We start from the raw sequence: 25,077 nt of genomic DNA, 5'->3' as shown, positions 1-25,077 counted from the left end.
TGAGCTAACGCGCGCCCTTAGCCACAGCTCTGCGAAAGCTCTGCGTTGGTAGATAATCTTCTTTATTTACTCGAATTTACTGCCAGTTGGATTCAGTTTCATTTTTATGTCACATTTAATAATTGTTGGGTTGTCGGAGTGTGGAAGCAGGTGCATCTGCTGACATAATGGACACAGCTGCATGGTAACTTCTTTCACTTCAGTGCAAGAATTCACAGATTTCTGGTTTCATTTGGAGGTCAGCTCTCGGTTTCATAATCGTTCGCTTCGCTCTCTTCTCTGACTCATTTGCGCCCTGCCCCCGTACGAGCTTCGAGCGTGAATTCGCATTTGTTTGAGGTCTTTAAACTTCTTTTTGTAGCAGCTTTGTCTTCACACACTGCCTCTGCTCTCCACTTTGTGTGTAAACTCCTTGGGAAACATTAATTATATGCCCAGTGCCGTCGCGTCGTGCCAGAGCCCTACTGCTCTGCTCCACTTGGAGATTATACTCGTGTGTATTATGGCCATCTTCTCTTTCTTTCTTTGTAAGTAGTTCCCAGTCCATTTCGTAATCGCTGATGTGGATGTATTGTTGTATGATGCACATGCATCACGTGGATGGTACTTTTACATCCCCATCCCCAACCCCATCTTCAGGGAGCTGCAAGACAATCGAATTTGTAATTGGAATTTGCCATTGGGCAACGGGAAATCTGAAAACTGAAATGTGGTTTCGTCATGGGAATCGCCGTCCTTCAATGGCAAAATAATTTCATAATTTAACCATTATGGGGATGGGATGGCCTGGGTCCTGCTGTCTGTCAGGTTTACCATTTACCCTACAGATCAATCGCGATGGGAACAAAAATCACTTCCTGGTCCCGGGGGCTGTGTCGCAAGTCGCAACCCGATGTCTCGACGATGTCTCGAAGATGTCGGCCGGGCAAAACGAATCGCAGGAAAAGTGCCAAGGAAAATTTCAAATACCAAAATCGTTAGCGACATTTTATTTCATTTTATTTTGTTTTATTTTTGTTATTTCTTTTTTGTTTGTCTGCCATTTGGAAATTTTGTTTTATTGTGAGAAAGAAGCAGAAAAGCAAATGCATCGGGGCACTGGAGACTGAAGACCATGAGGATGGAGTTGGTTTTGGTGTTGGAGTTGGCGCCGTCTTCTGCCCGAAACGAGTTGAAGATGAAGGTACCCCCCACGACTGTGTGTGTGTGTGTGTGTCGGCGATAATGATGTTGCCGAAGATAGCCGAAACGAAGAGCACGACGACGACCACGACGATGGGTATAAAGAGGGCCCGTCTGGGCATTCGAGATGCATTCAGTCGCTGGTTTCCCACTCGAAAGCAACTAAATTTACTTTATCATTTTACTTCACTCTCTACTCTCCCCCACAACACACACACACAACTCGTGGCTATGAACTCCTTCTCAGTGGTAAGTAGGAACAAAGGACGACAGTCACTGGCAAACCCCTCAGGCGGATCAATTGGATTATCATTACCATTACCATTACCATTACCATTGCAGTTCTTAGTGTTCGCCCTGGCTGCCCTGGCCGCTGCGGAGCCCCCCTCGGGCTACAACTATCCCCGTGGTGGTGGCGGAGGAGGCGGCGGCGGCGGATACAGCGGTGGCGGCTCCTCGTTCGGCGGCGGCGGCGGTGGTGGCGGCGGTGGCTTCCAGGCCGTCAGCGGCGGCTTCCAGACATCCGAGGGCCAGAATGTCGATCCCCAGCTGTTGGAGCAGATTCGTCAGATCCTCCTGAACGAGGAGGGCAAACAGGGAGGCGGCGGTGGTGGCGGCGGCGGCGGTGGCGGTGGAGGCGGTGGCTACCCCAGCGGCCCCTCAAGCTCGTACGGCGCTCCTCCCTCGAGCAGCTACGGCGCGCCCATTGGAGGCGGCGGCGGCGGCGGTGGCCGTGTGGTCGGCATCGATCTTGAGGGCGTCCGTCAGGCCATTCAGGTTGCTCAGTTCAACCAGCAGAGCACCCAGGCGGGAGGCGGTGGTGGCGGCGGCGGCGGTGGCTACCCCAGCGGCCCATCCGGCTCGTACGGCGCTCCCTCGAGGCCCAGCGGCAGCTACGGCTCGCCCTTCTAGATCCAGACTCGAGACTCACATCCCAAAATCAAATTGCGCTGCCAAAAATGAACACCGACGAAATGGACGCCACTCAACCGACTACGACGACGACGATACCGAAACGGAAACCGCAACAGCAACCGCAACCAATCCCGAGACGAAACACCAGCACCAGCATGAACAGCAATTGGAATCTGCAGGATACACATGTGGGTATATCCTTGAACCTGGAACACATAGTTCGACTAGTGATGTGGATGATCCCGATCCCGATCCCGATCCCAACCTCAGCGACTGTAATTCTCTAGCCCTGTCTATCCCAACCCCAAATGAAACTTCGACTCGAATTGGGAGGGGAATAACCACTTCCCCACCCGAAATGGACTCGTTTTCGCCTTTCTTTTTTGGAACCTTTGTACATAGTTTTCTCACTACATGCACCCCAAAAACAAAACACACACAAAACTCAAGAAAAAAGAGATGAAAACGAAGGCCACACACATACAGGCCACATGAATGGAAACACCATCAACACCCCAGACAGTGTTATAACGCATTATTAGCTCGTAAGTGTTTTTATTTTATATGAAACAAACAAAGAAACAACAAAAAAAAATATGAAAATAATAAAAAAAATAGTAAATTTTGTCACCGTTAAAATTTTGATGATCTTTTTACTTGTTTTGGGGGGGTTTACTTTGAAGAAAGAAAGAGAAGTTTCAAGACTCAAGAGGTTCTCCTTAAATCAGCCTGAACATTCGGAATATTAGGACAAAATTTAGGGCTGATTGAAGTATATTTAAAGCTGCATATTTCTGCCTTCTGCATTCTCCATTGTACTTACAACTTTCCAACACTCGAAGATGTCATTATAACAAATCAAATATTACAAATGTATACGCGTAATCGTTGTAGTCCAAATCCAATTAAACTTGTTTTGGTGGTGCCATCGATTGGAGTCCAAATATCAAATCGAATTGTCACTGGCCGTGACGTGAAATACCAACAAGCATCTTCAGAAATCCTTTCACTTTTTCAATTCGACAGCCACCCTCCGCCTCCGTGCCGCACTTGTGGATCACGCTCATCAGCGTGCAAGTGCTCGACGTGTGTAGATGGGGCTCAGATGGGGCTTCGCTCATTACGCCAAGATTGCGACAGATGCAGTCGAGAGACTGGGTCAAAATGCAGCCATGGGGGGGAGCCAGCGGGAAATGGGGGAATGTGGATGTTGATTGGATGGGGTCGTCGACGGACATCAACTATTACCAGCCAAAAGTAAAGTTGGAGTCTGAAGCTGCAGCCACTTTACCCACATTCAACATCATTAACATTTCCATTTCCCAATTGAATGCGTGCCGCGGTGGCCAGGCCAGGCCAGGCCAGACCGTTCCATCTATGGCCATCTCTTGCCGCTTGGCTCTGTTAAGTGCAGGCAGACGAGTAGCAGCAGCAAATGAAGTGTGCAGCAGATGCCACAACTATGTAGCTGCAACTAAGCTTAGCAACTGCAACTGCGACTACCAACTGTGCGACTGTTGTGGAATGCAAAGATTACGGCATAAGAGGCACAGACACAGACACAAGCAGCAACAAATTACAGAGTGTCTAAGTAAATGATTATGTCGTTTGCAGCGCCACAGAGAAATTTGTTATAAAGAAAATTATACAATAGTTTAACGAGTGGGTTTATAAATATAATAGATAAATAGATAATAATTAAACTGGTTTTGTTTAGCGCCACAGAACATCAGGATTTATTCATTCACTTATGCTTTGGCTTATTTTCCTTAAGATTGGATAGCTACAGCTATCATCAAAGATATCAGCAGCCAGCACGTGTATCTATTATTTAACATTGACATTACGACGATGAAAATCCGATATAATAAAGAATTTATGCCACTTCTTTTATACCCTTGATAAGCAACAACATTAGAGACCCCAAAAGCCAAGAGAGAGAGGTTTCAAAGAGGTAACAATTACCACAAGGGACTCAAGTTGGGCTCCGGGAGGAGACACTTTTCGACTTTATTATGAATAAACAAAAGGAAAAAAGAGCAGGAGATACTCTTATCTGAATGAAGGAAATAATAGGTGGCTCTATAAAATGGCAATCTGGAGATGACTGGCAGTTTCAATGTCTCCCGGGGTTGGCTATACATTCGGACAGTGTTGGGATGACAGTGAAAACAATGAATGAGTTGGCTGCTCGCGGCTGCTGCCATAATCTCAGATAATCCGGAGTCTGCCGTGTCAGGGTCTCGCCTCGCGCCTTGCCAAGAGAGCGGCAGATAGGCAAGAGAGAGCATTGACAAGCGGGGGTCCTAAGATCAGCGTGGAATATCTCCATAATCTAAGATAAGACCCAGAGTTGTCGTAAGAGAGCCGAGCCGTCAATAGATAATGCTTATTTTGAACTGGCAATTCTTTGAGATAAAACCCTCATCGGACGAAAAGTTTATATAAAGATTGGGACTGAAGCGTGATGCGCTCAAACGCGAATATTCGCCGGAGTCGGAAAGTGCATTACATTTTATTCGAGATTCCTGTCCGTGCATCCCTAAGAATATCCTTTGAAGATGTCCAATCTGCTGAATGCCACGATCCCGGCAGCCGCTGCAGCCGCAGCCGACTCTCAGTTTGTGTTTAATTCCACGGACTACGTGGTCTTCTCCCTGATGTTGAGCATATCCGCGGCCATTGGTGTGTACTTTGGATTCTTCGCCAAGGGCGAGGACACCACCGAGGAGTATCTGATGGGTGGCAAGCGCATGAAGACCATACCCATTGCCATTTCCCTGGTGGCCAGCCAGCTCTCGGCCATTTCCATAATGACCATTCCGGGCGAGATGTACGGCTACGGCATCAATTGGTTCTTCAATGTCGTCTGCATGGTGGTGGTGGTGCCGCTGCTTAATTACGTCATCATTCCCGTCTTTTACAACAACAACATCACCAATTGTTACGAGGTGAGTGCTCTGCTATGGAGGATAAACTCAGTTTTTAATAATTTGTGTCCGCAGTATCTGGAGTTGCGTTTCGACAAGAAGGTGCGTGTGCTGCAGACCTTCCTCTTCATCTCGACAATGTTCTTCATGCTGCCCATCTTCATATTTCTGCCCTCGTTGGCCTTCTCCCAGGGTAAGTTACCAATCAAAAATTGACTTTATACAGCCCTCCGCATAATGTTAAATTCCTCACAGTGACCGGCTACAATGTGCACATTATCAATGCCATCGTCTGCGGCATCTGCGTTTTCTACACAATGTTTGTAAGTAGCCATTAGACACCTCCTTTTGGATCTCCATTTACATCTTCTCCTTTTTCCCCAGGGTGGCATCAAGGCTGTGGTCTGGACGGATGTTATTCAAGCGGCCATTATGGTGGTCTCCGTGGTGTTGGTTGGCACCATGGGCGCCTATCGTGTGGGTGGCTTCGCCGAAGTCTTTCGCATTGCCGGCGAGGGTGGCCGTCTGGATGTCAAGTAGGTTCCGCCCAAAAGGCTTACCCAACAACTAGTCCTAATTCCCTTCGTCTCTTTGCAGCTTCAACTTGGACTTGACCACACGATCCACCATCTGGAATGTCTTCTCCTCGGCCACACTCATGTGGTCTGGCTATGTGGGTCTCAACCAGAGCTGCGTGCAGCGCATCGTCTCCCTGCCCTCGCTGAAGCACGCCCGCAGGTCTCTGTGGATCTTTGGCCTTGGCTTTGTGGTCATCATGTTCTTCAATTGCTTCACGGGCATCGTGATCTACTCCCGCTTCCACGACTGTGATCCTATCCAATCAGGCCACGTCTCCAAAGTGGACAAAATGGTGCCATACTTCGTGCAGGACACCGTCGGCCATCTGCGTGGCATGCCCGGCGTGTTCATCTCTTGTGTGTTTAGTGCCGCTCTCAGCACACTCTCGGCCAGCATTAATTCTCTGGGAGGAGTCGTCTACTTCGATTACATTAAGCCTTGCATCCGGCACACGGAGCACCGGGCGAACGTGATCATGAAGCTGTTTGTGCTCTTCTGCGGCATCTACTGCGTCCTCGGTGGTGTCGTTGTGGAGAAGTTCAACTCCATACTCCAAGTGCTCTACTCGATCGGTGGCGTTAGTTTCGGTGCCACGTGTGCGGTCTTTATGCTGGGCATGCTCGTGCCACGTGCACATGGAAGGGTGAGTTTCGGGTAGGGAGAAGTCTTTGGTCTTAAAACTAATTGAATCTTCCTTTTAGGCTGCCATCATTGGAGTTCTCTCGAGCATTGCCTGCATGGCCACCATTGTGATCTTTAGTTGGGGACGCAACCACTACGACACTTTGCCCACACGCATCGACAACTGTCCGGCGGTGGCCCTGAATGGAACCACCAGCACCACAACAAGTACAGTCTCCCCGCTCATCCAGACAGCCCACAGCCAAACCGAAGAGAGTTTCAGTATCCTGGATCTGTCCTTCAACTGGTACGTGGTGGTGGGCTTCATCATCACATGGCTGGTGGCTGTGCCACTCAGCTACATCCTAAAGCAGCGGGCCGATGCCAAGCTGGATCCCAAGCTCCTGTCGCCGGTGGTGCAGCCTTTCGTCTCCTACGAACTGGCGCAGGCGGACGAGCTGCACGAGCTGAAGACCGAGAAGCCCGAGAAGGCCTGATGGGGGGGCCATTAACCATAAGATATGCTTAGGTTAGGCATCGTAAAGATATATTGTATTTAAGATAGGAGCCAGTTGGTTGATACGAGTGCTGTGCACGATCAGTGGACTCCAGCGCGATCCCATTCTATCTAGATCGGATCTGTCTGCAGAAGAACATCAAGAATTGCTTATCTGAATAAAAGGCTATATCATTATTGCCCTTCTCTCTCTGGCCACAATCTTTGGACAGCGACAGATTCTAAATATAAAAGCAGAACAAACGCAAACCTCAACTGTGAGTGGAATTAGAGCAGAGCATCGTACCATGCCAGGAGATGGATACTTTAGGTAAATATATCTGTCATTAATCCACAGAAGAACCGAGTCACAGCCGTAAATTGTGGAGCCTGCTAAAATTCTTATCGCTGGCAAACATCTAGTTCACAATAGGCCAAGAGTGTTAAGATCTTTACACTAGACTTTTTGCCGAGTCTCGTAAATAAGGGCGCGGCGCGGCGTCATATCTTTTTAAACAAATTTGACAAAAAAAAACAAATGTTGAAATATGTTTTTTGTTAGTTTATTATCTTAGAAAGGCTTCGCGAAAGAATTTTTCATCAGAACCATCTATCTTTTAGTAGATAAAAGTAAAAGAAAACGACTATAAAAAGACCAAACAAGTGAACTTGTTCCTCTTTTAATTGGTTTTTACATAAGAGTTCATGAAATTGTATGTCAATGAGATTAATTAATAATAAATAATAATAAATTATTATTAAAAAGTGTTTTTATTGCTTTTTGGTGATGGGGGATCTCGTCAGAGAAAAGCCCATATGTAGGAGTAAGTAAAAAAAGTCTGTGAAGGATGACTGTTAATTTGATTTAAGTGTATTATTTTTGAACATTTAAAGTTTAATTTTTAAATATTTTTAATTGTATTTACTAATAGCTTTACTTTTAATACCAAACTATTGGACACCTAATGACTATTGATCTAATTATAATCTCCTTGCTTGTAGCACTAGGAAGACCAATAAACATTACAAAACATTACACACTCCGCCGCCGCTTAAAAAATTACCGGCGTCTACAACGTCGCCGCCGCCGACAAATTGCTCGGCGCAGCCTCCGCCGCCGTAAATTTTTGGCCTCCACGCCGCCGCCGAAGCCAACAGAATCGGCGTAAGCCTCCACTTTACATGCCAGCTGTAGGGGTCGCATCGGACAAAAACAGCCACCCCCACGCAGCTCTGTCTAAATTGTGGAAATTAAAGTACGAAGATAAACAAATACACAGCTGAAACGGAAAGTTTTTGTGTGCCGAAGTTTGGGCAAGTTGAACAGATTCCATTTGAGGCTAGAGATAATTACCAGAGAATAAGATCATCATCATGATGCACTTGATATTCGAATGCAAATCTACTCTTAATCGTCTCTTAGTTTGCGTTCTTTTTAGTTTTCAAGTTTTTCATTGTTTTCTCATTTTTATGGAGCGGTGGAAAAGCCAACAAGAGACGCAATTGCACGGCAAGTGGCAGAGCAGAGCAGAGTGGAGCAGAGCACCGGCACAGATAACTAAACGGCACTAAGCTTCTGTTTGATTTACGGAGGAGGCTGTGGCCAAGTTCAGATAAGGAGTCCAACCGGTCGGCTGGGGGATTCATATTTAAGTGCGAATCAGGCCAGGGTGCTCTCAAGTGTGCGCGTAGCATCCAAGCGAACACACTGCCAGGATGTCGAGCGCCACAGCAGATCTACGATTCGGCATCACAGACTTTGTGGTCTTCACCATCATGCTGAGCGCCTCGGCCGGCATTGGTGTGTACTTTGGCTTCTTCTCGAAGGCCAAGAACACCACGGAGGAGTATCTGCGTGGCGGCAAGAAGATGCAGACCCTCCCCATTGCCATCTCCCTCGTGGCCAGGTGCGTAACTCGGTGCTGAACGGCGAACATTCGTTTAATCTTTACGATGCGGCAGTAAAAGAGACTTACGTCAACCGTGTCCCTACCTTGATATCAACTCGAACTAGAACTAGAAATGTGTAGATCCCAATGCCATTTCTTAATTGAGTAATCAAATGGCTTGCATATCGTTTCCAGTCAGCTATCGGGCATTGCCATCATGTCCATTCCCGCCGAGAGCTACTCGTTTGGCTTCAATTACATCTTCGTGGTGCTGGCGATGGTGCCAGTCGTTCCCATTCTGATCTACATAATTGTGCCCGTGTTCTACGAGAATAATGTCTCCAACTGCTATGAGGTGAGCTCTTCCATGTCAGCATTATCAACCTCTTTCTTGACTAATCCCATTCCAATTATTTTCAGTACCTGGAGATGAGATTCAATAAGCGCACGCGTCAGCTGGTCACCATGGCTTTTGTGTTGAATTCCTTTCTCATGCTGCCCGTCTACATGTTCATTCCATCGCTGGCCTTTTCCCAGGGTAAGTGGGAGCAGCCCTGAAAGGTGTAAACCAAAGTTAAAGCCTTTTCTTTGCAGTGACTGGCATGAATATTCATCTGATCAACATTATGGTCTCCTCGATCTGCATCTTCTACACTATGTTGGGCGGCATCAAGGCGGTGGTGTGGACGGATGTGGTGCAGGGCGGCATCATGCTGCTCTCAGTGATTACTGTGGGTGTGCTGGGCACCCTCCGATCGGGTGGCCTAGCCACTGTCCTGGAGAAAGCCACTGAAGGTGGCCGAATGGATTTAGAGTAAGGTTGTGGCTGAATTATTCGCTGAATTTTCTGTACTTACTTTCGGTTACAGCTTCAGACTTGATCCTCGCATTCGTTTGACCTTCTGGAGTGCCATGACTGGTGGCATATTCATGTGGACCGGCCACATTGGCTTCAATCAGAGCTGTGTGCAGCGCATCGTCTCCCTGCCCTCGTATTCCCATGCCAAAAGGTGAGAGCACCTTGAGTCCGTTCTCCACTCCTTTCTAACGTTTATTCCTGTGTAGATCTCTGATCATTGCGAGCGTGGGATTCATCCTTATCATGTTGTTCAACACCTTTGCGGGAATCATCATGTTTGCCCGCTACTACGGCTGTGATCCCATTGTGGCTGGTGTAAGCTCCTTCTTCCATAGATTCCATTATGAATACTTATCGATGCACCCCCACAGCTCGTCAGCAAACCGGACAAGATGATGCCATTCTTTGTGCAGGACATTATGGGACATTTGGCCGGAATGCCCGGTGTGTTCATCTCCTGCGTCTTCAGTGCAGCCCTCAGCTCGCTTTCGGCCACCCTAAACTCTCTGGCGGGTGTCGTCTACTTTGACTACATCAAGCCACACATCCGGCACACGGATGCCCGTGCCAATGGCATCATGAAACTGGTGATCATCGCGATGGGCGGCTACTGCATCCTGGGCGGTTTCATTGTCCAGAACTTCAACTCGATTCTGCAGACAGTTGTGACCATCACCGGCGTCAATACGGGCGCTGTGGTGGGCGTATTTCTGCTTGGAATGTTCGTGCCGCGCTGCAACAGCAAGGTGGCAGTGTCCAGCATTTTGATCAGTGTGGTGGCCATGGTGTGGATCATCATCAACGGACAGATGAACTTCAAAGCGGGACTCATCAAGTACCAAGTGCTGCCAAACTCCCTGGACCAGTGCGAGGCGCAAGGCTTCCACATGATCTTGGATGCCATGTAAGTGTTTTCTGTGATCCCTGACCGCATTTCACTCTCAACTTTCCTTCGCTTTCCTTTGTAGCAACCAAACTGCCATTAGCCTAGTCACACCCAAACATTCAGGTCCTCCGGCTCCAGTCACAACTGCCTTTGAGAGCAATCGGGACTTTTCGCTCTACGACATCTCCTTCTACTGGTACAAGGTCGTGGGTGCGCTGCTTGTCTTTGCCTGGGCAGTGCCCATGAGTTATGTCTGGCCACATGACCGCCACGAAAAGCAGAACCCAAAGCTATACTCTCCCTTCGTGCGAAAGTTCCTTAATCTTTCGGACTCGGAACACGAAATGGAGGAGGTGCCGCTGAGGAAAACGACTGTCAAGGAGATTCCCGAACTTCGAGTAGATGCAAAAGAAAAGGAAAAGGAAGTTAGCCTTGAATATTGATTTTAGGAAAATATTTTAATTTAAAATTCGGTGAATTTAGTGCAATTAAATGTAATTTACTTTGTTTTAAACATAAGCAGTTAAATGTAAAAAATGTTAAATTAAATGTAATCGTGTAGGAAATAAATTAAACTTCAATTAAACAATTTCTTCTTGAAATTTCTACCTTTTGGGTCTCGAATTTAGTCTTCCACAGTTTTTAAAACGCGTCAACGATCGCGCCTCTACTTTTGTACCTGCTACTCAGAACTGGGAACTAGGCGACCAATAAGACGGACGGACAGACAAGGCTAAAAAGACTCGACTATTCAGAATGATGAATCCTTGATAGGATCGGAAACCATTTCCTTTCGCGCGTGACCCCAAAACTAATTTATCTCTAATCTCTTCGAGTTCCGGGGCAGAGCTCTTCCTCAGCGTTCTTATTTCCTCAACATTTCCAGGTAGCGTGCCCAAAAGTCGACAATAATTGTTCAGCTAAAATATCCTAGAGGTCAACTGAAGGTCTAACTTCAATTTTCATTATACATCTGAGATGCTATATTTGGGCATGAGCACTCTTCCACCCACAATAAATGCGTGCAACAACCTCAGAGTGGGTGCGCCTGGTTCACGTATTAGATTATCAGCTTGGGAATAACCATAAAGACAGACGGTGGTATCTCATCTTATCATCTCAGATATCCTAGATATTTTAGGGAGACAGGCTACTTAGTCATCGTGCTCGATCCCCATTGATGGATGCGGAAAATGAATGTACTTACAACCCACAAGCAGGTACGGTACGTGTTAGGACTGCGAGTTGGTTATGGGCGGTTCATTCGGGTAACACAATGAGCAGTATCCCGTGTAAGGCAGATAAGGAGCACTCCTGATTTACGATGTCGCTGGTACGTTTACGGTTACCTTACCGGACAGTTATCGTGACGAGATAAGGCGCTCGCTGGAGATCGCTACTTAAGAAGGGAGTTGCTGATAATCTCCATAAGTGTGTTGGCAGCCTCCACGAGAAGAGTCACGGCTTCCCCAGCACTATCCCCAGTATTAAGTGCTAGCAAAGGATCAAGATCAAGGCTCCAGAATGGCCGCAAGTACTTCTGAGTTGGCCAGCACAGTGGCCACTGTGGCAGCAGCCACCGCAGAGAATCTACGATTCAGCGTCACCGATTACATTGTGTTCACCCTCATGCTGAGTGCATCGGCGGGCATTGGGGTGTACTTTGGGTTCTTCTCGAAGGCCAAGAACACGACCGAAGAGTACCTGCAAGGCGGCAAGAAGATGCCCACATGGCCCGTGGCCATATCCCTCGTCTCCAGGTGAGTCTCATCATCAACTTTACCGCTCAAGATTTTCCATGTCGTCACAGCCAAAGGTTCTGAGGAACACGACAATTATATGGACCCATTAAGATAAGATCTGTTTACGATAGACGGATCTGTCTATGTATCTATTCATCTATCTTATCTGCAGTGCGCATGGCGCCCCAGTCCATCCATAAAGTGGAAGATTAGATGAATTGCATTTTTCTATGGAATATTGTGAAATTAATCCAAGTGGCGTTCGGGCCCCTCTTTTTGCCAATATGGGAGATCGAGACTAAGGAATGATCTTGCTTTTACAGTCAACTTTCCGGCGTGGCTATGATGTCCATTCCGGCAGAGTCTTATACCTTCGGCTTTAACATTGTCTTCATCGTGATGGCCATGATCCTGACGGTGCCAGTTCTTATCTACATCATTGTGCCTGTGTTCTACGAGAACAATGTCTCGAACTGCTACCAGGTGAGTGTGGAGTGTCCCACCTATATCCTTACTCCTCTGACAAGCATCCTTATTGTTTTCCCTGCAGTACCTGGAGATGAGATTCAACAAACTCACCCGCCAACTGGTGACCATCACGTTCATAATGAACCAATTTCTGATGCTGCCGGTCTACATGTTTGTGCCATCGCTGGCCTTCTCCCAAGGTATAATGGAAATAGATTTTAATCGGTCTACCGGAACAGGGAAATAAAAATTGATTTTCATTTACAGTAACCGGCATCAACATTCATCTGATCAACACAGTCGTCTCCTCCGTGTGCGTCTTCTACACGATGCTGGGCGGGATCAAGGCTGTGGTGTGGACGGATGTCGTCCAGGGTGGCGTGATGCTGCTCTCCGTGGTGCTGGTGGCTATTTTGGGCACTTCACACACCGGCGGACTGAGCAATGTCCTGGAGAACGCCTCTGAGGGTGGACGCCTCGACTTTAAGTGAGTGTGAAAATACCTTCCACTCAGCGATGGGGTTTACTGTAACTTTTCTCTACTTCTCAGCTTCGGGATAGATCCTCGCTTGCGTGTCACATTCTGGAGTGGAATATTCAGCGGTCTGCTGATGTGGACGGGAAAGGTGGGCCTCGATCAGAGCTGTGTCCAGCGCATCGTCTCCCTGCCGTCGTATGCGCATGCAAAGAAGTGAGTGGCAGTCGCCAGAGAGTGTATCAGCAATTCGTACTAATGGTTGTGTATTGCAGATCCCTGATCATTGCTGGCATTGGCTTTCTGTTCATCATGACCTTCACCTGCTTCATTGGCATCATCATGTTTGCCTACTACTACGGGTGCGATCCCATTCAAGCTGGGGTAAGGAAATGCTTTCCAGATGACAGCAAATTCTGTTTCAACTTTTGTTTTCATCCCTCAGCTCGTGAGCAAACCGGACAAACTGATGCCATTCTTCATTCAGGACATCATGGGACATCTAATGGGCATGCCGGGCATATTTATTTCTTGTGTGTTCAGCGCCTCCCTCAGCTCACTGTCTGCCAGTCTCAACTCCTTTGCCGGCGTCGTCTACTTTGACTACATCAAGCCACACATTCGGCACACGGATGCCCGTGCCAATGGCATCATGAAACTGGTGATCATCGCGATGGGCGCCTACTGCATCCTGGGCGGCTATATGGTGCAGAACTTTAATTCCATCATCCAGACCATTTGGACGATAACGGGCATCAGTACGGGCGCCGTAGTGGGGGTGTTCCTGCTCGGCATGTTCGTGCCTCGCTGCAGTGCCAAGGTGGCAGTCACGGGCATAGTCTTCAGTGTGGTGGCCATGCTGTGGATCATCATCAATGCCCAGTTTAACTTCAAGGCTGGCCTCATCCGGTACGATGTTCTGCCGAATGGCCTGGATCAGTGCGAGGCTCGCGATTTTCAAGTGATCTTGAACTCCATGTAAGACAACCATTCATCACTCTGAGTTGCCCTAAAGTAAGTCAATTCTTTTCTGCAGCAACAACAACATCACGAGGGTGTTGACCACGCCGGCTCCCTCTCCGGATGCACCGCAACAGGTGACCACTGCCTTTGGCAGCAATCGGGACTTCTCCCTCTACGACATCTCCTTCTATTGGTACAAGGTGCTGGGTGCCATTCTGGTGTTCGCCTGGGCCGTGCCCATGAGCTATGTGTGGCCCACGGACAAGCAGGAGAAACAGAATCCAAAGCTCTATTCGCCATTTGTACGCAACATGTTGAACGTGCCCGATCCTGTGGTAGAAATGGAGGATATGCCACTGAAGTCATCCGACTCAAAGGCCAAAGAGAACGGCATTCACCAAGATGCTTAACTAACACATGACTCACATGCACAAATGTACATATATATGTATTATATTATATTAATATTAATAATAATAACTAGAGAAACTTGCATATTCTACAGTAATTTCTTTGGTTTCCTTGAGGGAGGGAGTCTCCTTGGCAGACCTACCTAGATACAACGAAATATAACAAAATGAAACCCCAAAGTAAGCGTTGATTTCTCTATCAATATTTGTAGCTTTGCTTTTCAGTTATTCCCGTTCTCAGTTGTCCATGGGAAGTCGTATAACCCTCGCTACCAACGTGAGTACCGATCTGGAACAGTCAGCCACCTCGGCACGTGCTTCGCGCGAACCGAAACGCCGCGCACTGTCGGCACCCCTAGTGTCAGTCCACAACGATTATCGCTCCCGCTCTCCCTCCCAAGCTGTGAAGCAACGGCGTGTGTCGATGGCCCGTCACAACGATAACGAGTCTTGCCGTGGAGTGTCAAAAGACCCTTGCACTCCCGTGCCGTCACTGAATCACTAAATCAGAATGGGGAGCTGATTGTCCAGACAATTCTCGATCTCAACAACAGTGCCAGTTTGGGCCAGATAATGGCTAGGCTGACGCAGCGTCCTAAAGTGAGTGCTTTGATGAACGATCCCTTGGGATATCCTACTAATCATATGATTTCCTCCGCTGTGCAAAGTGTTTCCAGCTGGCGCCTACAACACCGTATGCAACATCCTCCAAAAGGGGGTTCGAAAAAACAAATAATAAAGATTGTGTCGGTATATCTTGATAGGTTTTTTCTTTAATTTTTCTAGTTGCTTTATGCCAGATGTTAGATTAAATGCATTCAAGGCGCATGGGAAACTGCATTTACTCTTTAAATTAAGGAAAGTGAATGTGAGAGGGCGCTCGAATGTATTTGACTTGGTTTATGAGATCGCATGACACCTGCGTCGAGACTCTTGAAAACAAAATTTCAATGTGGAGACACGAATGCGAATGAGAGGACTGGAGTTTTTCAATGGGTTTACAAGTTTACAGATCAACAGCACGCACATACATATGTAAATACAGATAGAGAGCACACCGCCGTCGATGGAATTGTTAACGAATTTGGGTTCCCCTGCAATATCAACAAATAAGTATCCAAATACATTGAACAAGTTGCATTTGCTCACCATTAACATTAAGATTTGATTTGTTGAACACACTGATGGCTTGTGCCTCTGTCGCGATGGAACTTCCTTTCTTCCTTGGAATCTGCTAGTACATCCTAACTGTTCTCAATGGCGATTGCATCAACAACACAGTTCCTGGATTTCGATGGGAGTGCGGTTGCTGGGACCTTCTTGCTTGCTAGTGTCAATCGAACATCTACCTCAATGTGCTCTGGTCAGGGCTCACTGTTGGGATCCATTGATTTTTTTTTACCTTTCGCTCGCCTCTGTTCCCTTTCCATCTGATCTGCAGACTCCTTTTCCCTTGCGGTGAGGAACTTGTCGTGGCTGGAGCTGTCTTCAACTGATTTCTATTCCTTCTTTACCTATCTTTTATCTTTTTTTGGCAGTAGCCCAAAATAAATCGTTTTGTTAGGTCGTGTCTATTGTTGACAGAATTAATTCGATGACTAACCTCACCTTTGTCTGACCGGCTTAACCACCATCTCCACTGCATCGGAACTATGGGGAAAGGGCAGAGAGCGTCGCTTTGGTGTGCGCCAATCCAATAGTTAATGCAAATAGACTCCATGGACTTCAATTGTTATAAATCAAGTAGTAAAATAACCCCTTAAGATGACTCGAAAATAATTTGCAAAATGTAGACCAAATCTTTGTTATTGTTGACGGCAGTGTTGGCCACTTTTTAGCGGAAAAAATGATCAGATTCTGTTGGAAAACATTCAGTAAGGAGCCATCTTTTTTTAACTACAAACTTTTTATTTTCATTGTTGATTCCTTTTATTAACAATATTTTGAATATGCCATCGAATCTGTTAAGAGCATACCGTTTCAGAAACGCCAAGCTGCCATATATCTGGCTACTATAAAAAGAGCCAGAACTAGCTCTAGTCTAGCTGAATTTGCCATCACTATTTCTGTGACCCATCGACTGCACTCTCGATATTATGGTTTTTAAGTTTGCGATAGATCGATGATTTCGATTGAGTGAAAAACTTGGAGTTTCCAGTCTGGTACATTAATTAATTATTGTGGAAAACACACCCTTAAAACCAGGAACCACCAGCTCTTCAGATAAGACTATCGCTTATTTTTCACACGATACTTTTTTACAGCTTAGCCCTGGTTTCACACTCATCGTTTTCGAAAATAATGTACCATAGTGAATTTATGGCCGGAAAACGGAATTTTAATATTAAGTAGTAGAAACATGGTGAAAAAGCACAAAACATACCATACTACCGTTTTACAAGCAACAAGTTGACAAATATTTCCATTCTATTCCCCCTCACGGAACGTAAACTTGTTTTTTGGTTGACCCTTTCAGTTTAAGCCTTATTTCGCAAGCAATGCAACAAAAAGAATTAACGAAAACTTGCCAACCGTATGCAGAATTGATTCACTAATCTAATCAAGTTTTAGCGCAAAGAATCGCAACTAGCTGGTCATATTAAGCAGAATATCAAAATCGAGGAAAATGAATTAAGACATGCAGTATGTTTACGGTATATTTTGAAAATGAAATGGGTATATTTTGGTATATTTCTTAGGGTCAGGCGGTTTATTTGATCAATAATTCCGCGGTCACACTGGGCAGCCTTAGCGCGCGAAAAATTAATGTTCTTGCTTTTATTTATTTATTGCACACAATTTCGTATTCGTCTGAGCTACATTCGTCGGCCACACATGCATACATGCATAAGTACACATAAATAAAACTCGAGTTGCTACAACAAATGTACACATCTTGCATATTGCTCAACAATATTGCAATCGGCATACTCTTTCTTCTACGATAATCACAGCATCTTTATAGACTTGAAACACTTCTATCATTAATTGGTCTAGACTTAGCTTACGGACTAAAGACTATATTTTCGGTAAGTACGAAGGGAGGGGGGATGGGATGACGACATGATGGGTGTGGGAGGGAGCACCAGAATCATCTCAGAGCGCCGATCTGGTACCAGAGCCGAGCTGCCGGTACACGCCCGTCTCGCCGGGCGGCACAGTGTCCAGCTGCACCTTGCTGGTGTCACAGATCGACTGGTGCTCCACGCCCTGCCCGCTCTCCGAGCTGGTGAAGATCACCGCAATGGGGTTGCTCTTTCCATTCTCGCTGTGGTTGGTTGTCTCGTCCGGCGACGACTCGTAGGCATGATTGACCTTCTCCTCCTTGCACGTCGTTGTGGTGGCCGATGAGTCGCTGTTGTTGCGTCCATTCAGTCCGGACTCCTCCTCGTGCTTGACATAGTAAGGCTTGGGCCCGGAGAACCGCTCCCAGCACCGGAAGATGAGGGGATGCAGCAGCTTGCCATCGTACTTGTCGTCGGGGTGTTGGGTCAGCATGCTGATCAGTGTACCAATAACCACCGTCAGGGCCGTTCCAATCAGACTGTAGTACATGAAGCTGATCGAGTAGAACGTCTGGAGTGGCGTGCTGCAAACGAATTTGAATAAATTCGTTATTTCGAATGAAAATTCTTTCTCTCTTGCAGCTCTTACCGTTCGGGCGCAATGCTGGGTGGCGTCTCCAGCAACATGGTCTGGTTGTAGCCATCGATGGGCGTGTGTGTCAGCAGCCAGGGCATCTGTTCCATCTCGAGGAGCGGCTTGGCAATGGACTGCGAGAAGCTGTGGTTAGAGCAGCCCTGCGGGGAATACAAAAAGATTGTTCAGACTCTGATTTCTGTGTCGTTTTGTTTCAGGACTCACTTCCGTGGAGGTGGGCAGCATGGGATTGCTTTTGTCGACTGTCATGGAACCGACAATGATCCAGAGCACAAAGGCGCAGGCAGAGATCATGCCAGCCGAGGTGCCCTTCCAATTGGCTATCGGCACCAGCATGGCCAGCAGGAAGCAGCCGAGCAGTGGTCCAGAAGTGGCCGAGAAGACCAGCAGCGATGACTCGATGACGCCCGCCAGCAGGCCCACTCCAAAGGCCACGCACATAATGATCAGGCCACAGATGATGGCAATTATCTTGAGAATCCTCAGCTGCTGCTTGTCTGAGAGCCCCTTGAATCGTGGCAGCTGCGACACAAAGTCCTCCCAGCAAACTGTGGCCAGTGAATTCAGATTGGACACCATCATGCTGAAAGATCAGGACGTTTGCATAATCAAGTCAATCGCCTTGAAAGTTGAACACTTACCACAAAGCTCCGTTGAAGAGCGTGGCCATGAAGATGCCCACAAAGCCGGGCAGGAAGCCCAACTGATCCTCGACGAAGAAGGGCAGAATCTCATCGGGTTTCTTGATGTAACCCTCGGCATACGGATCGCAGTTGATGTACGTTGAGTAGATGACCATGCCGGAGACCCAGGACAGTGCGAAAAAGAAGAACACCAGCGGAACATTGCTTAGCATCACCCTGCGTAGGCAAGAAACGATTTATTAGATGTGCAACACGTGAGGACGTTGAGGTTGGGACTTACCGGCGCACTTGCTTGAGTGACTTCAAGCTTACATATCGCTGCATAAAGTTCTGCTGGCAACCAATCTGCGAGAGGGACATGAACAGCTGACCCAGCCAGGCTGAAAGCGTATCCACGCGCACCGTCATATCGCCGTTGAAGTTCCAGAAGCTAAGGCGACCTGGAAATATAGAAAGGAATGCGTAAAGTCTTTGCTGCAAGTGCAGGAGAGGAGCGTGAGGATACAGCAGCATGTGGAGGGATTCCCAGGAGCCTGACGATTGCCACAACGACAGCCAACAACTCAAACTCAAGTGACAAACGCTCTCGCGTCACACATTTATTACTGTCGTCATGCGAGGCTCCCATTTCCCGCCACACACTTTCCTGCTCCCTGCCACACATGCCGCTGTTTTATGCCACTTTTATCATCATCATTTATGTGCATAATGAGCCGACGCAGCAGCAGCAGCAGCAGCAACAGCAACCCAGAATAGATGCCATTTTAATAGTCATCATTCGTCAGCATAAATGTGGGACACACATCCAGCGCCATTTGACAGGCCTGGCTAATAAGCTGCCATGATCAATCGAAGCAGCAAACCCGCACCGCACCGCACCGCACCATTTGATGGCTTACCATTGTCGCGATTTAGCTGGTAAACCTTCTTTGGGCCGCCAGTGGAGATGGTGCCCTGGATAACGACGGCCATTGTGACGACCAGAATGGTCAGGGTCTGGATGACATCCGCATTGATGGCCGCCTTCAGGCCTCCCTAATGAGGTGGACCAAGGAAGAGAAGATTAATTTGAATATTTGAATCATTAAATTGTGGACATTCCGACTTACCAGAATGGTGAAGAATATGCAAATGATGCCCATGCCCACAATGCTGGCCCAGTATGGAATGCCAATGACCGTCGACAGGGCCACGCTCGGCGTGTACACGGTGATGCCCAGGTTGCAGATCTGTCGCACAATATACGTGGCCGAGGCCAGGCACCGCACGGTGCGGCTCTTGAATCTGCAAAAAGGAAACGCCAAAAGTCGAAAAGGTGAGTGCAGGCATTAATTAGGAAGCGCGATGGGTGCCTCTTGCACATTTATTTATTTTTATTAAAGATTTAATGTGGGACATTTTGGCTTCTCGCGTTACACCCCCTTTATTCTGTTTCACCCCCAGGCCCTCTCCTCTTTTTTATGATTTACTACAGCTGTAAAGAAGTTATGTTGGATCGGGTAAAGGCCTCGCTGAAATTTACGACATCGGAGGGCAAAAAGAAGCCAAGAAAATTGGCGGGTCTGTAACTCGTTTTGATTGTTTTTATAGTTGTGCCGGGCGCCTTTTATGGCCCTGGTTGTAAAAATTTGTGTGTTAATTTGATGCAAAATGTGCGACAAGATGGGGCGGTCCCGCTTCAAGGGTCCGCCGCCTAATGATCGTTTAGTATGCGTTATGTGGTCCCAAGTGCCTTTGCACACGCACTGCGAATGGGTTTTGTTTTCTTTTTACTAACTAAACTGGTTCATGCCCATAATCCTTTGATTGCAACTTTCAACTTGAAGCTACTCAAAAAACTTGTAAGTGAGCGGCATGACATTTTACATTATTTAAAGTGGTTTAGATATGCCCATCGAATATTACTTTGAGTTTGTAGTGTGAGACGGCAATCAATTTAATTGAAAAGCTTTCAAATTTTAGTTTAATTGTTTAATTTCCCTGAGATCTTAATCCCTGTTGGAATCCACCAGAAACCCCTCTGCAGCTAGGCTGCTGGTAATCACAGGTAATTTCTTGTCGCACATCTAAGCTGACTGCATAATCCACTTTCCCCTCAAACCTCTGGACCGCCTCTGCATTTGGCTTCGTATATGGATTGCCCACTAAATGATTAATTGCCTCTGGCCAATATTGATCTGGGCCGTGTTGGGCTGTCATCGGGCTCCGTCCCTATCCCTGGCCCTGGCCCCGTCCCTGTCCTCACTGAATGCTTAAACATGAGCGATTGGCGACGCAGGTGTTCGGCATGGGGACTAAATGCATATTTAGATGAATGACCTCCTTGGGCTGCATGGCCTGGGGCAGATATGCGACATTCAACTGATTTTATCTTTAATCGCCTTAATGTTGAGACTAGTGTAAAGCGTTGTTGCCCCAGGGGCCGACGAAGGGCTTGCCGTAATAATGTTGCACTTTTCCAATAAACAATCATCGATTGTATCGACATGTGTACTTTGGCCTTTGCATTACTCGGGCTTAACATATATTTACCCATTTGACTTAATGGGGCTGCAGCCGTGTACTACGTGTACTCCGGATGGAGGCTCTTCTGCGAGCGGACTTTAAGCGGTTTACATGACATGGCCGCACGCCGTATGCTCGATCCACACATACATTTTAATTGTGACACAAAGAGGAAAGCAATCTGAAAATCCCACAGAGGGATGGATGGATGATAAAAGCCTGGCTGGCTGGCTGGCTGGCTGGCTGGCTGGCCAATTTGGCCCAACACAGCGGCTGACAGTCGTTGGTCTTATGTGTTGATTGAATAGGCGTGGCATGGCTCTGGGGCCTGGGGGGAACCCAACCATCTTCTGGTTGGTTGGCCAAACATTTATTTAGGCATTTTTCCTCACTGTCTCACAGCTGCTCAGAGGGGGGAGAGGGCTGTGTGTTCTTTGGTTTTTCCTTGTTTTTCCTAGGGATGAACTTGTTGTGGAAATTGATAAAGAAATATTATTCTAGGACACAAATATCCTGCCAACATATTGCTTCTCTCTCTGTGTCTCGCTCTGTTCGTGTTGTGTTGCCTTTGCCTTTGCTTGCGGTCAATTTTGGCCTGATATGTCAATTTAATATGATTTATGGGATTTATTGTTTTCGACTGCCTTTCACTCCGGCTCCGGCTCCGGCTTCGGCTTCGGCTTGTGGCGCTTCTTCTGCATCTCTGGGCTTTTCGGTGAGTGTTTTTCTACGTTGTCTGATTGTGGCATTTGTTTCTCATTTAGCCTGTTAACATTGTGTTCATCACAATAAGTGCTCTTGCTCGGCCCGGTCTACAGCTCTGTTCTTAGTTCTCTTTTTGTAGAACCTCTGCAGCTCGTACTTTATGGCTCCCTCTCTCTCTCTGTCTCCGTCTCTGTGTGTGAGTAATGACCTGAGGCTGTCACCGCCGTCCAGTTGATTGAACGTTGTCCTGGTGCTGGCCTTTGTTTTAGTTTAATTGATTTAACTCCCTTTGGCTCTTGCTGCTGCTCCTCTGCCTCATCTCTCTCTCTTAGCATAATCCACTTTGTTGAGTTGATTAAAGACGTTCTGCGAGGCGATTGTCGCTTAATAACTTTAAATGAAATGTAAGTGCCGCAAAGTATGCAATAATTGCTGCAGCAATGCCAGCGGGCAAGCAATTACCAGCAAGGAACGCTCATTCCAAAGCACTTCCAACCTCCCACTTCCCATTACCACACACTCACCCAGGGCAATGTCAATGACCAGCCAGCCAGCAGAACAATAAACGAAAGGAGTGTGAAAAGCGGTGGACCAGCACAGGTCAGCGATAGGAGCAAGAGCCTACACACCTCTCCCCACAGTCCGCCTTCAGTCGTGTTGCCATCATTAATCATGAAGGGCCACCGCTAAGCCACTTTTGGCCATGGGACAAAGGCATAAATTAATGCCAAATTTAATATGACGAGTGGGTCGGTACATTGGCCAGATAATCGCCGTTTAGAGAGCCAAAGAGAGAGTTTGTGCCACAAGGGACTGACTCTGTGGTCGGGTCGAGTTAATTTTACAATCAAAGGCAATAAAACCGAAAGCCTGAATAGGTGTGAAGACGGCCCCGCCTGAGTGTGTGGGTGTCACCTTTTTGATTGCATTAAATGCCATGCATAAATAAACATAATCAGCCGTCTAAAATTCGGGGTGTCCTGAGTGCCATGAAAGCGTTAACAGCCGCCATTCCCATGCACAAAGGAGAGAAAAAGAGATAACAAGGAATCAAAGGGAGTCTGAGGCAGATAATCGACTCAAGGTGTACCCCATGCGTGGTTGGGGAGCAAGGATACCCTGCGAAATCTTCCATAATAATCCATATAGCATTCGGTATGCGAATCTCCGATGGGTCGGGCAAGATAAGCGATTGTAGGCCATGCCCAAACTACTCCAGCATACTCCTTGATACAAGGGGACAGGGGACAGGGTGAGCGAATGGATGTGTGTGGCTCTGAAACAACTTTGTTGTCTTTGAATTGCAAATCAAGCTCTCACTTTGTAGCCAGCACCGAAAACGTCTTTATTTATGCGCATGCATGTCACTCCGTTCCATCATCCCAAAACCATTCCATCTCAACGAGGTCGCTGTGCCTCCCCCCCGTTTTTTTGGGGTTTTTATTTGGCTAACACCCGTGGCATCCGTTCGCCGTGGTGCGGCACTTTGGGGCCCGACTCTTGTAGTCGTAAATAATCCAGGACGCAATTCAAATGCACTTTTTCCATTTGCTAAGTGCCAACGATTGTTCGATCCAGCGATATCAATTTGGTTAACATGTACGAGTATGTAATTGCCACTGGACTCCACCCCCCAAGCAGGAAGAATTATCCCAAAAGAGAAACTTGACTTGACCATTGAACCCGATTGGGATTGGGGGCCAGATAGCAAATCTCTGTGAGCTGAATGCCACTTGAGTGGGTGTGCGAGTCAAGGGTCGTGGAGATGCCTTCTGCCAGGCTGCCTGCTGGCTCACACTCACGAGGAGTGTGTCTGGCGAGTGGCAGACATCACTTGCGACAGGCGACTGACAAGCGTGAGGAGAATCCATGACTCCTTGTGCGTGTGTGTCTTGGTTTTTGTTTCGCAAGTTTTTTGGGGGGGAGGGAGCACAGAGTACAGTCGGATAGGATCGGAGGCAACTGTCAGCGCTGCCTGGTGCCTGATGCCAGTGACAGGCAACAACACGCGCTATTTATAAACATTATGACACAAACGAATTGTCATACAATTTGTCAACAGCCTCAGAGACCGACCGAGTGCCTGCTTTGTATTTTCCTCCTTTTTACATTTTCCCTTTCCATCTTTTCTTTCCCTTTCTCTCTCTGTGTGTGTGTGTGTTTTTTTTTGTGTATTGTCATCGTGTTGCCAACGTCAAGGCTTTTGTCTTTCCTCTGCCTTCTGTTTCTGTGTCTGCTGCTGCTTGTGCTTTGTGTTTGGCCAAGTGCCTTTTGCCAATTTGTAGCATATTCACTTATCGGCCTCAGTCCCAGTCTCAGTCTCAGTCTCAGTCTCTCCCTGGGCCTGATTTCTGCCTATTTTGATGAAGTTGTATGCATAAACATGTCGCGGAGGGGGCGCCAGTTGCGATGACAAGCGACAATGAGGCATCAAAATGTTGTACGCACAACTTTTTCGGTGGCAACATTTGGCCAACCGAACCCAACCCAACCCTTTGAGCCTCATGTTTTCCCTTTTTTTCGCATCGAATAAATTGACAAAGATTGATGAAGTATAGAAACATCTTTGGCAGTTTTGTTGGGTCCTTCCATCCATTAGTTCTGAGTGTTGTAAATCATTGATTTAAGCTTTAAAATTATTTGTTTGCCCTGCAAAAAGTACACTCATAAAAACTATATTCCAAATGTAGTTTTTCTTTCCCGGAGTGTAGCCAATTAATTCATTTTGGGCCCCTGCCTGGGCCCTGGACATGCTAATTTACAAATTACAATTTCATCGCCAAAGCAAACATTTAAATAATTTGTCAATTCTGCACAGCTTTTGCTCCGTTTCGCTTTTGGCCACTCCCCTGGATGGGGCAGGGACTGGGACTGAGGCTGAGGCTGGGGCGGCACATGCCAATTAAATTTCAATCAAATTATGCTCAACCAACGGGCGCGCCTCCGCCCTCGTGGCTGTTTGTCTTGTCAGTTTTAGCAATTAATTGAATTCTGTTGTCGAAACTGCAAAACATTTGATAACAAATTTGTTAACTAATTTCGAACTTAAAAAACAATTAGGCCCACGATGCGACAACTTGCGACAGAAGGAGGAGGCGAAAGAAGAGCTCTCTGGGCACGACAAACTGACGACAACTGGGCGATAGCA

General features: G+C 47.1%; 5 protein-coding genes and 1 long non-coding RNA gene across 13 annotated transcripts in view; 4 read left to right on the top strand and 2 right to left on the bottom strand.

Moving 5' to 3' along the window:
* The first annotated feature begins 1,302 nt into the window (after nt 1–1,302).
* On the top strand, nt 1,303–2,458 carry LOC117897783 (putative glycine-rich cell wall structural protein 1). Its single transcript, XM_034806832.1, has 2 exons — nt 1,303–1,431; nt 1,525–2,458. The coding sequence occupies exons 1-2, from the start codon at nt 1,414–1,416 to the stop codon at nt 2,092–2,094; spliced, it is 588 nt and encodes a 195-aa protein (XP_034662723.1). The 5' UTR covers nt 1,303–1,413; the 3' UTR covers nt 2,095–2,458.
* Nucleotides 2,459–4,576: 2,118 nt separating this feature from the next.
* LOC117897782 (sodium-coupled monocarboxylate transporter 2) lies at nt 4,577–6,924 on the top strand. Its single transcript, XM_034806831.1, has 6 exons — nt 4,577–5,048; nt 5,103–5,220; nt 5,283–5,350; nt 5,412–5,563; nt 5,625–6,249; nt 6,308–6,924. The coding sequence occupies exons 1-6, from the start codon at nt 4,659–4,661 to the stop codon at nt 6,722–6,724; spliced, it is 1,770 nt and encodes a 589-aa protein (XP_034662722.1). The 5' UTR covers nt 4,577–4,658; the 3' UTR covers nt 6,725–6,924.
* A 1,266-nt stretch (nt 6,925–8,190) lies between these two features.
* On the top strand, nt 8,191–10,848 carry LOC117899536 (sodium-coupled monocarboxylate transporter 2-like). Of its 2 annotated transcripts, XM_034809610.1 has the most exons (8): nt 8,191–8,630; nt 8,808–8,967; nt 9,033–9,150; nt 9,207–9,426; nt 9,482–9,622; nt 9,678–9,786; nt 9,843–10,375; nt 10,440–10,845. In XM_034809610.1, the coding sequence occupies exons 1-8, from the start codon at nt 8,440–8,442 to the stop codon at nt 10,798–10,800; spliced, it is 1,833 nt and encodes a 610-aa protein (XP_034665501.1). In that variant the 5' UTR covers nt 8,191–8,439; the 3' UTR covers nt 10,801–10,845. The 2 variants fall into 2 exon arrangements, with proteins under 2 accessions (XP_034665501.1, XP_034665502.1); XM_034809611.1 differs by lacking the exons at nt 8,191–8,630; nt 8,808–8,967; nt 9,033–9,150 and having other exon boundaries at nt 9,307–9,431; nt 10,440–10,848.
* Nucleotides 10,849–11,798: 950 nt separating this feature from the next.
* On the top strand, nt 11,799–14,467 carry LOC117899535 (sodium-coupled monocarboxylate transporter 2). The gene is made up of 8 exons (XM_034809609.1): nt 11,799–12,117; nt 12,423–12,582; nt 12,650–12,767; nt 12,835–13,054; nt 13,118–13,258; nt 13,318–13,426; nt 13,488–14,020; nt 14,079–14,467. The coding sequence occupies exons 1-8, from the start codon at nt 11,882–11,884 to the stop codon at nt 14,413–14,415; spliced, it is 1,854 nt and encodes a 617-aa protein (XP_034665500.1). The 5' UTR covers nt 11,799–11,881; the 3' UTR covers nt 14,416–14,467.
* A 948-nt stretch (nt 14,468–15,415) lies between these two features.
* Nucleotides 15,416–16,230, bottom strand: LOC117899537. Of its 3 annotated transcripts, none has more exons than XR_004649186.1 (3): nt 16,019–16,230; nt 15,565–15,897; nt 15,416–15,509 (listed from the first exon to the last, which is right to left on the bottom strand). It is a non-coding gene; the product is annotated as an uncharacterized LOC117899537 (long non-coding RNA). The 3 variants fall into 3 exon arrangements; XR_004649184.1 differs by having other exon boundaries at nt 15,565–15,891; XR_004649185.1 differs by having other exon boundaries at nt 15,565–15,929; nt 16,024–16,230.
* Nucleotides 16,231–17,292: 1,062 nt separating this feature from the next.
* Nucleotides 17,293–25,077, bottom strand: part of LOC117899534 (sodium-coupled monocarboxylate transporter 1) — a 33,899-nt gene continuing 26,114 nt past the window's right edge. For all 5 annotated transcript variants that reach the window (XM_034809603.1, XM_034809604.1, XM_034809606.1 and 2 more), the window contains 7 exons: nt 19,829–20,003; nt 19,619–19,754; nt 19,000–19,159; nt 18,717–18,935; nt 18,280–18,658; nt 18,070–18,215; nt 17,293–18,004 (listed from right to left, as the gene is read on the bottom strand). In XM_034809603.1, the coding sequence (XP_034665494.1) occupies nt 17,512–18,004; nt 18,070–18,215; nt 18,280–18,658; nt 18,717–18,935; nt 19,000–19,159; nt 19,619–19,754; nt 19,829–20,003 (1,708 nt within the window). In that variant the 3' untranslated portion in view covers nt 17,293–17,511. The remainder of the gene's footprint in view (nt 18,005–18,069; nt 18,216–18,279; nt 18,659–18,716; nt 18,936–18,999; nt 19,160–19,618; nt 19,755–19,828; nt 20,004–25,077) is intronic.

Source organism: Drosophila subobscura, chromosome O (genome assembly GCF_008121235.1).
Source record: "Drosophila subobscura isolate 14011-0131.10 chromosome O, UCBerk_Dsub_1.0, whole genome shotgun sequence".
NCBI lineage: Eukaryota > Metazoa > Arthropoda > Insecta > Diptera > Drosophilidae > Drosophila > Drosophila subobscura.
This window is presented reverse-complemented; position numbering and strand designations above follow the sequence as displayed.

Excerpts from the sequence above, each read along its gene's own strand:
- LOC117897782 (XM_034806831.1), top strand. The coding sequence starts at position 4,659 with ATGTCCAATCTGCTGAATGCCACGATCCCGGCAGCCGCTGCAGCCGCA. Across the intron at positions 5,351-5,411 it reads GCGTTTTCTACACAATGTTT|GGTGGCATCAAGGCTGTGGT; the intron begins GTAAGTAGCCAT and ends CTTTTTCCCCAG. Across the intron at positions 5,564-5,624 it reads GGTGGCCGTCTGGATGTCAA|CTTCAACTTGGACTTGACCA; the intron begins GTAGGTTCCGCC and ends GTCTCTTTGCAG.
- LOC117899536 (XM_034809610.1), top strand. The coding sequence starts at position 8,440 with ATGTCGAGCGCCACAGCAGATCTACGATTCGGCATCACAGACTTTGTG. Across the intron at positions 8,631-8,807 it reads GCCATCTCCCTCGTGGCCAG|TCAGCTATCGGGCATTGCCA; the intron begins GTGCGTAACTCG and ends TATCGTTTCCAG. Across the intron at positions 9,151-9,206 it reads ATCGCTGGCCTTTTCCCAGG|TGACTGGCATGAATATTCAT; the intron begins GTAAGTGGGAGC and ends TTTTCTTTGCAG.
- LOC117899535 (XM_034809609.1), top strand. The coding sequence starts at position 11,882 with ATGGCCGCAAGTACTTCTGAGTTGGCCAGCACAGTGGCCACTGTGGCA. Across the intron at positions 13,259-13,317 it reads TCGTATGCGCATGCAAAGAA|ATCCCTGATCATTGCTGGCA; the intron begins GTGAGTGGCAGT and ends TGTGTATTGCAG. Across the intron at positions 13,427-13,487 it reads GCGATCCCATTCAAGCTGGG|CTCGTGAGCAAACCGGACAA; the intron begins GTAAGGAAATGC and ends TTCATCCCTCAG.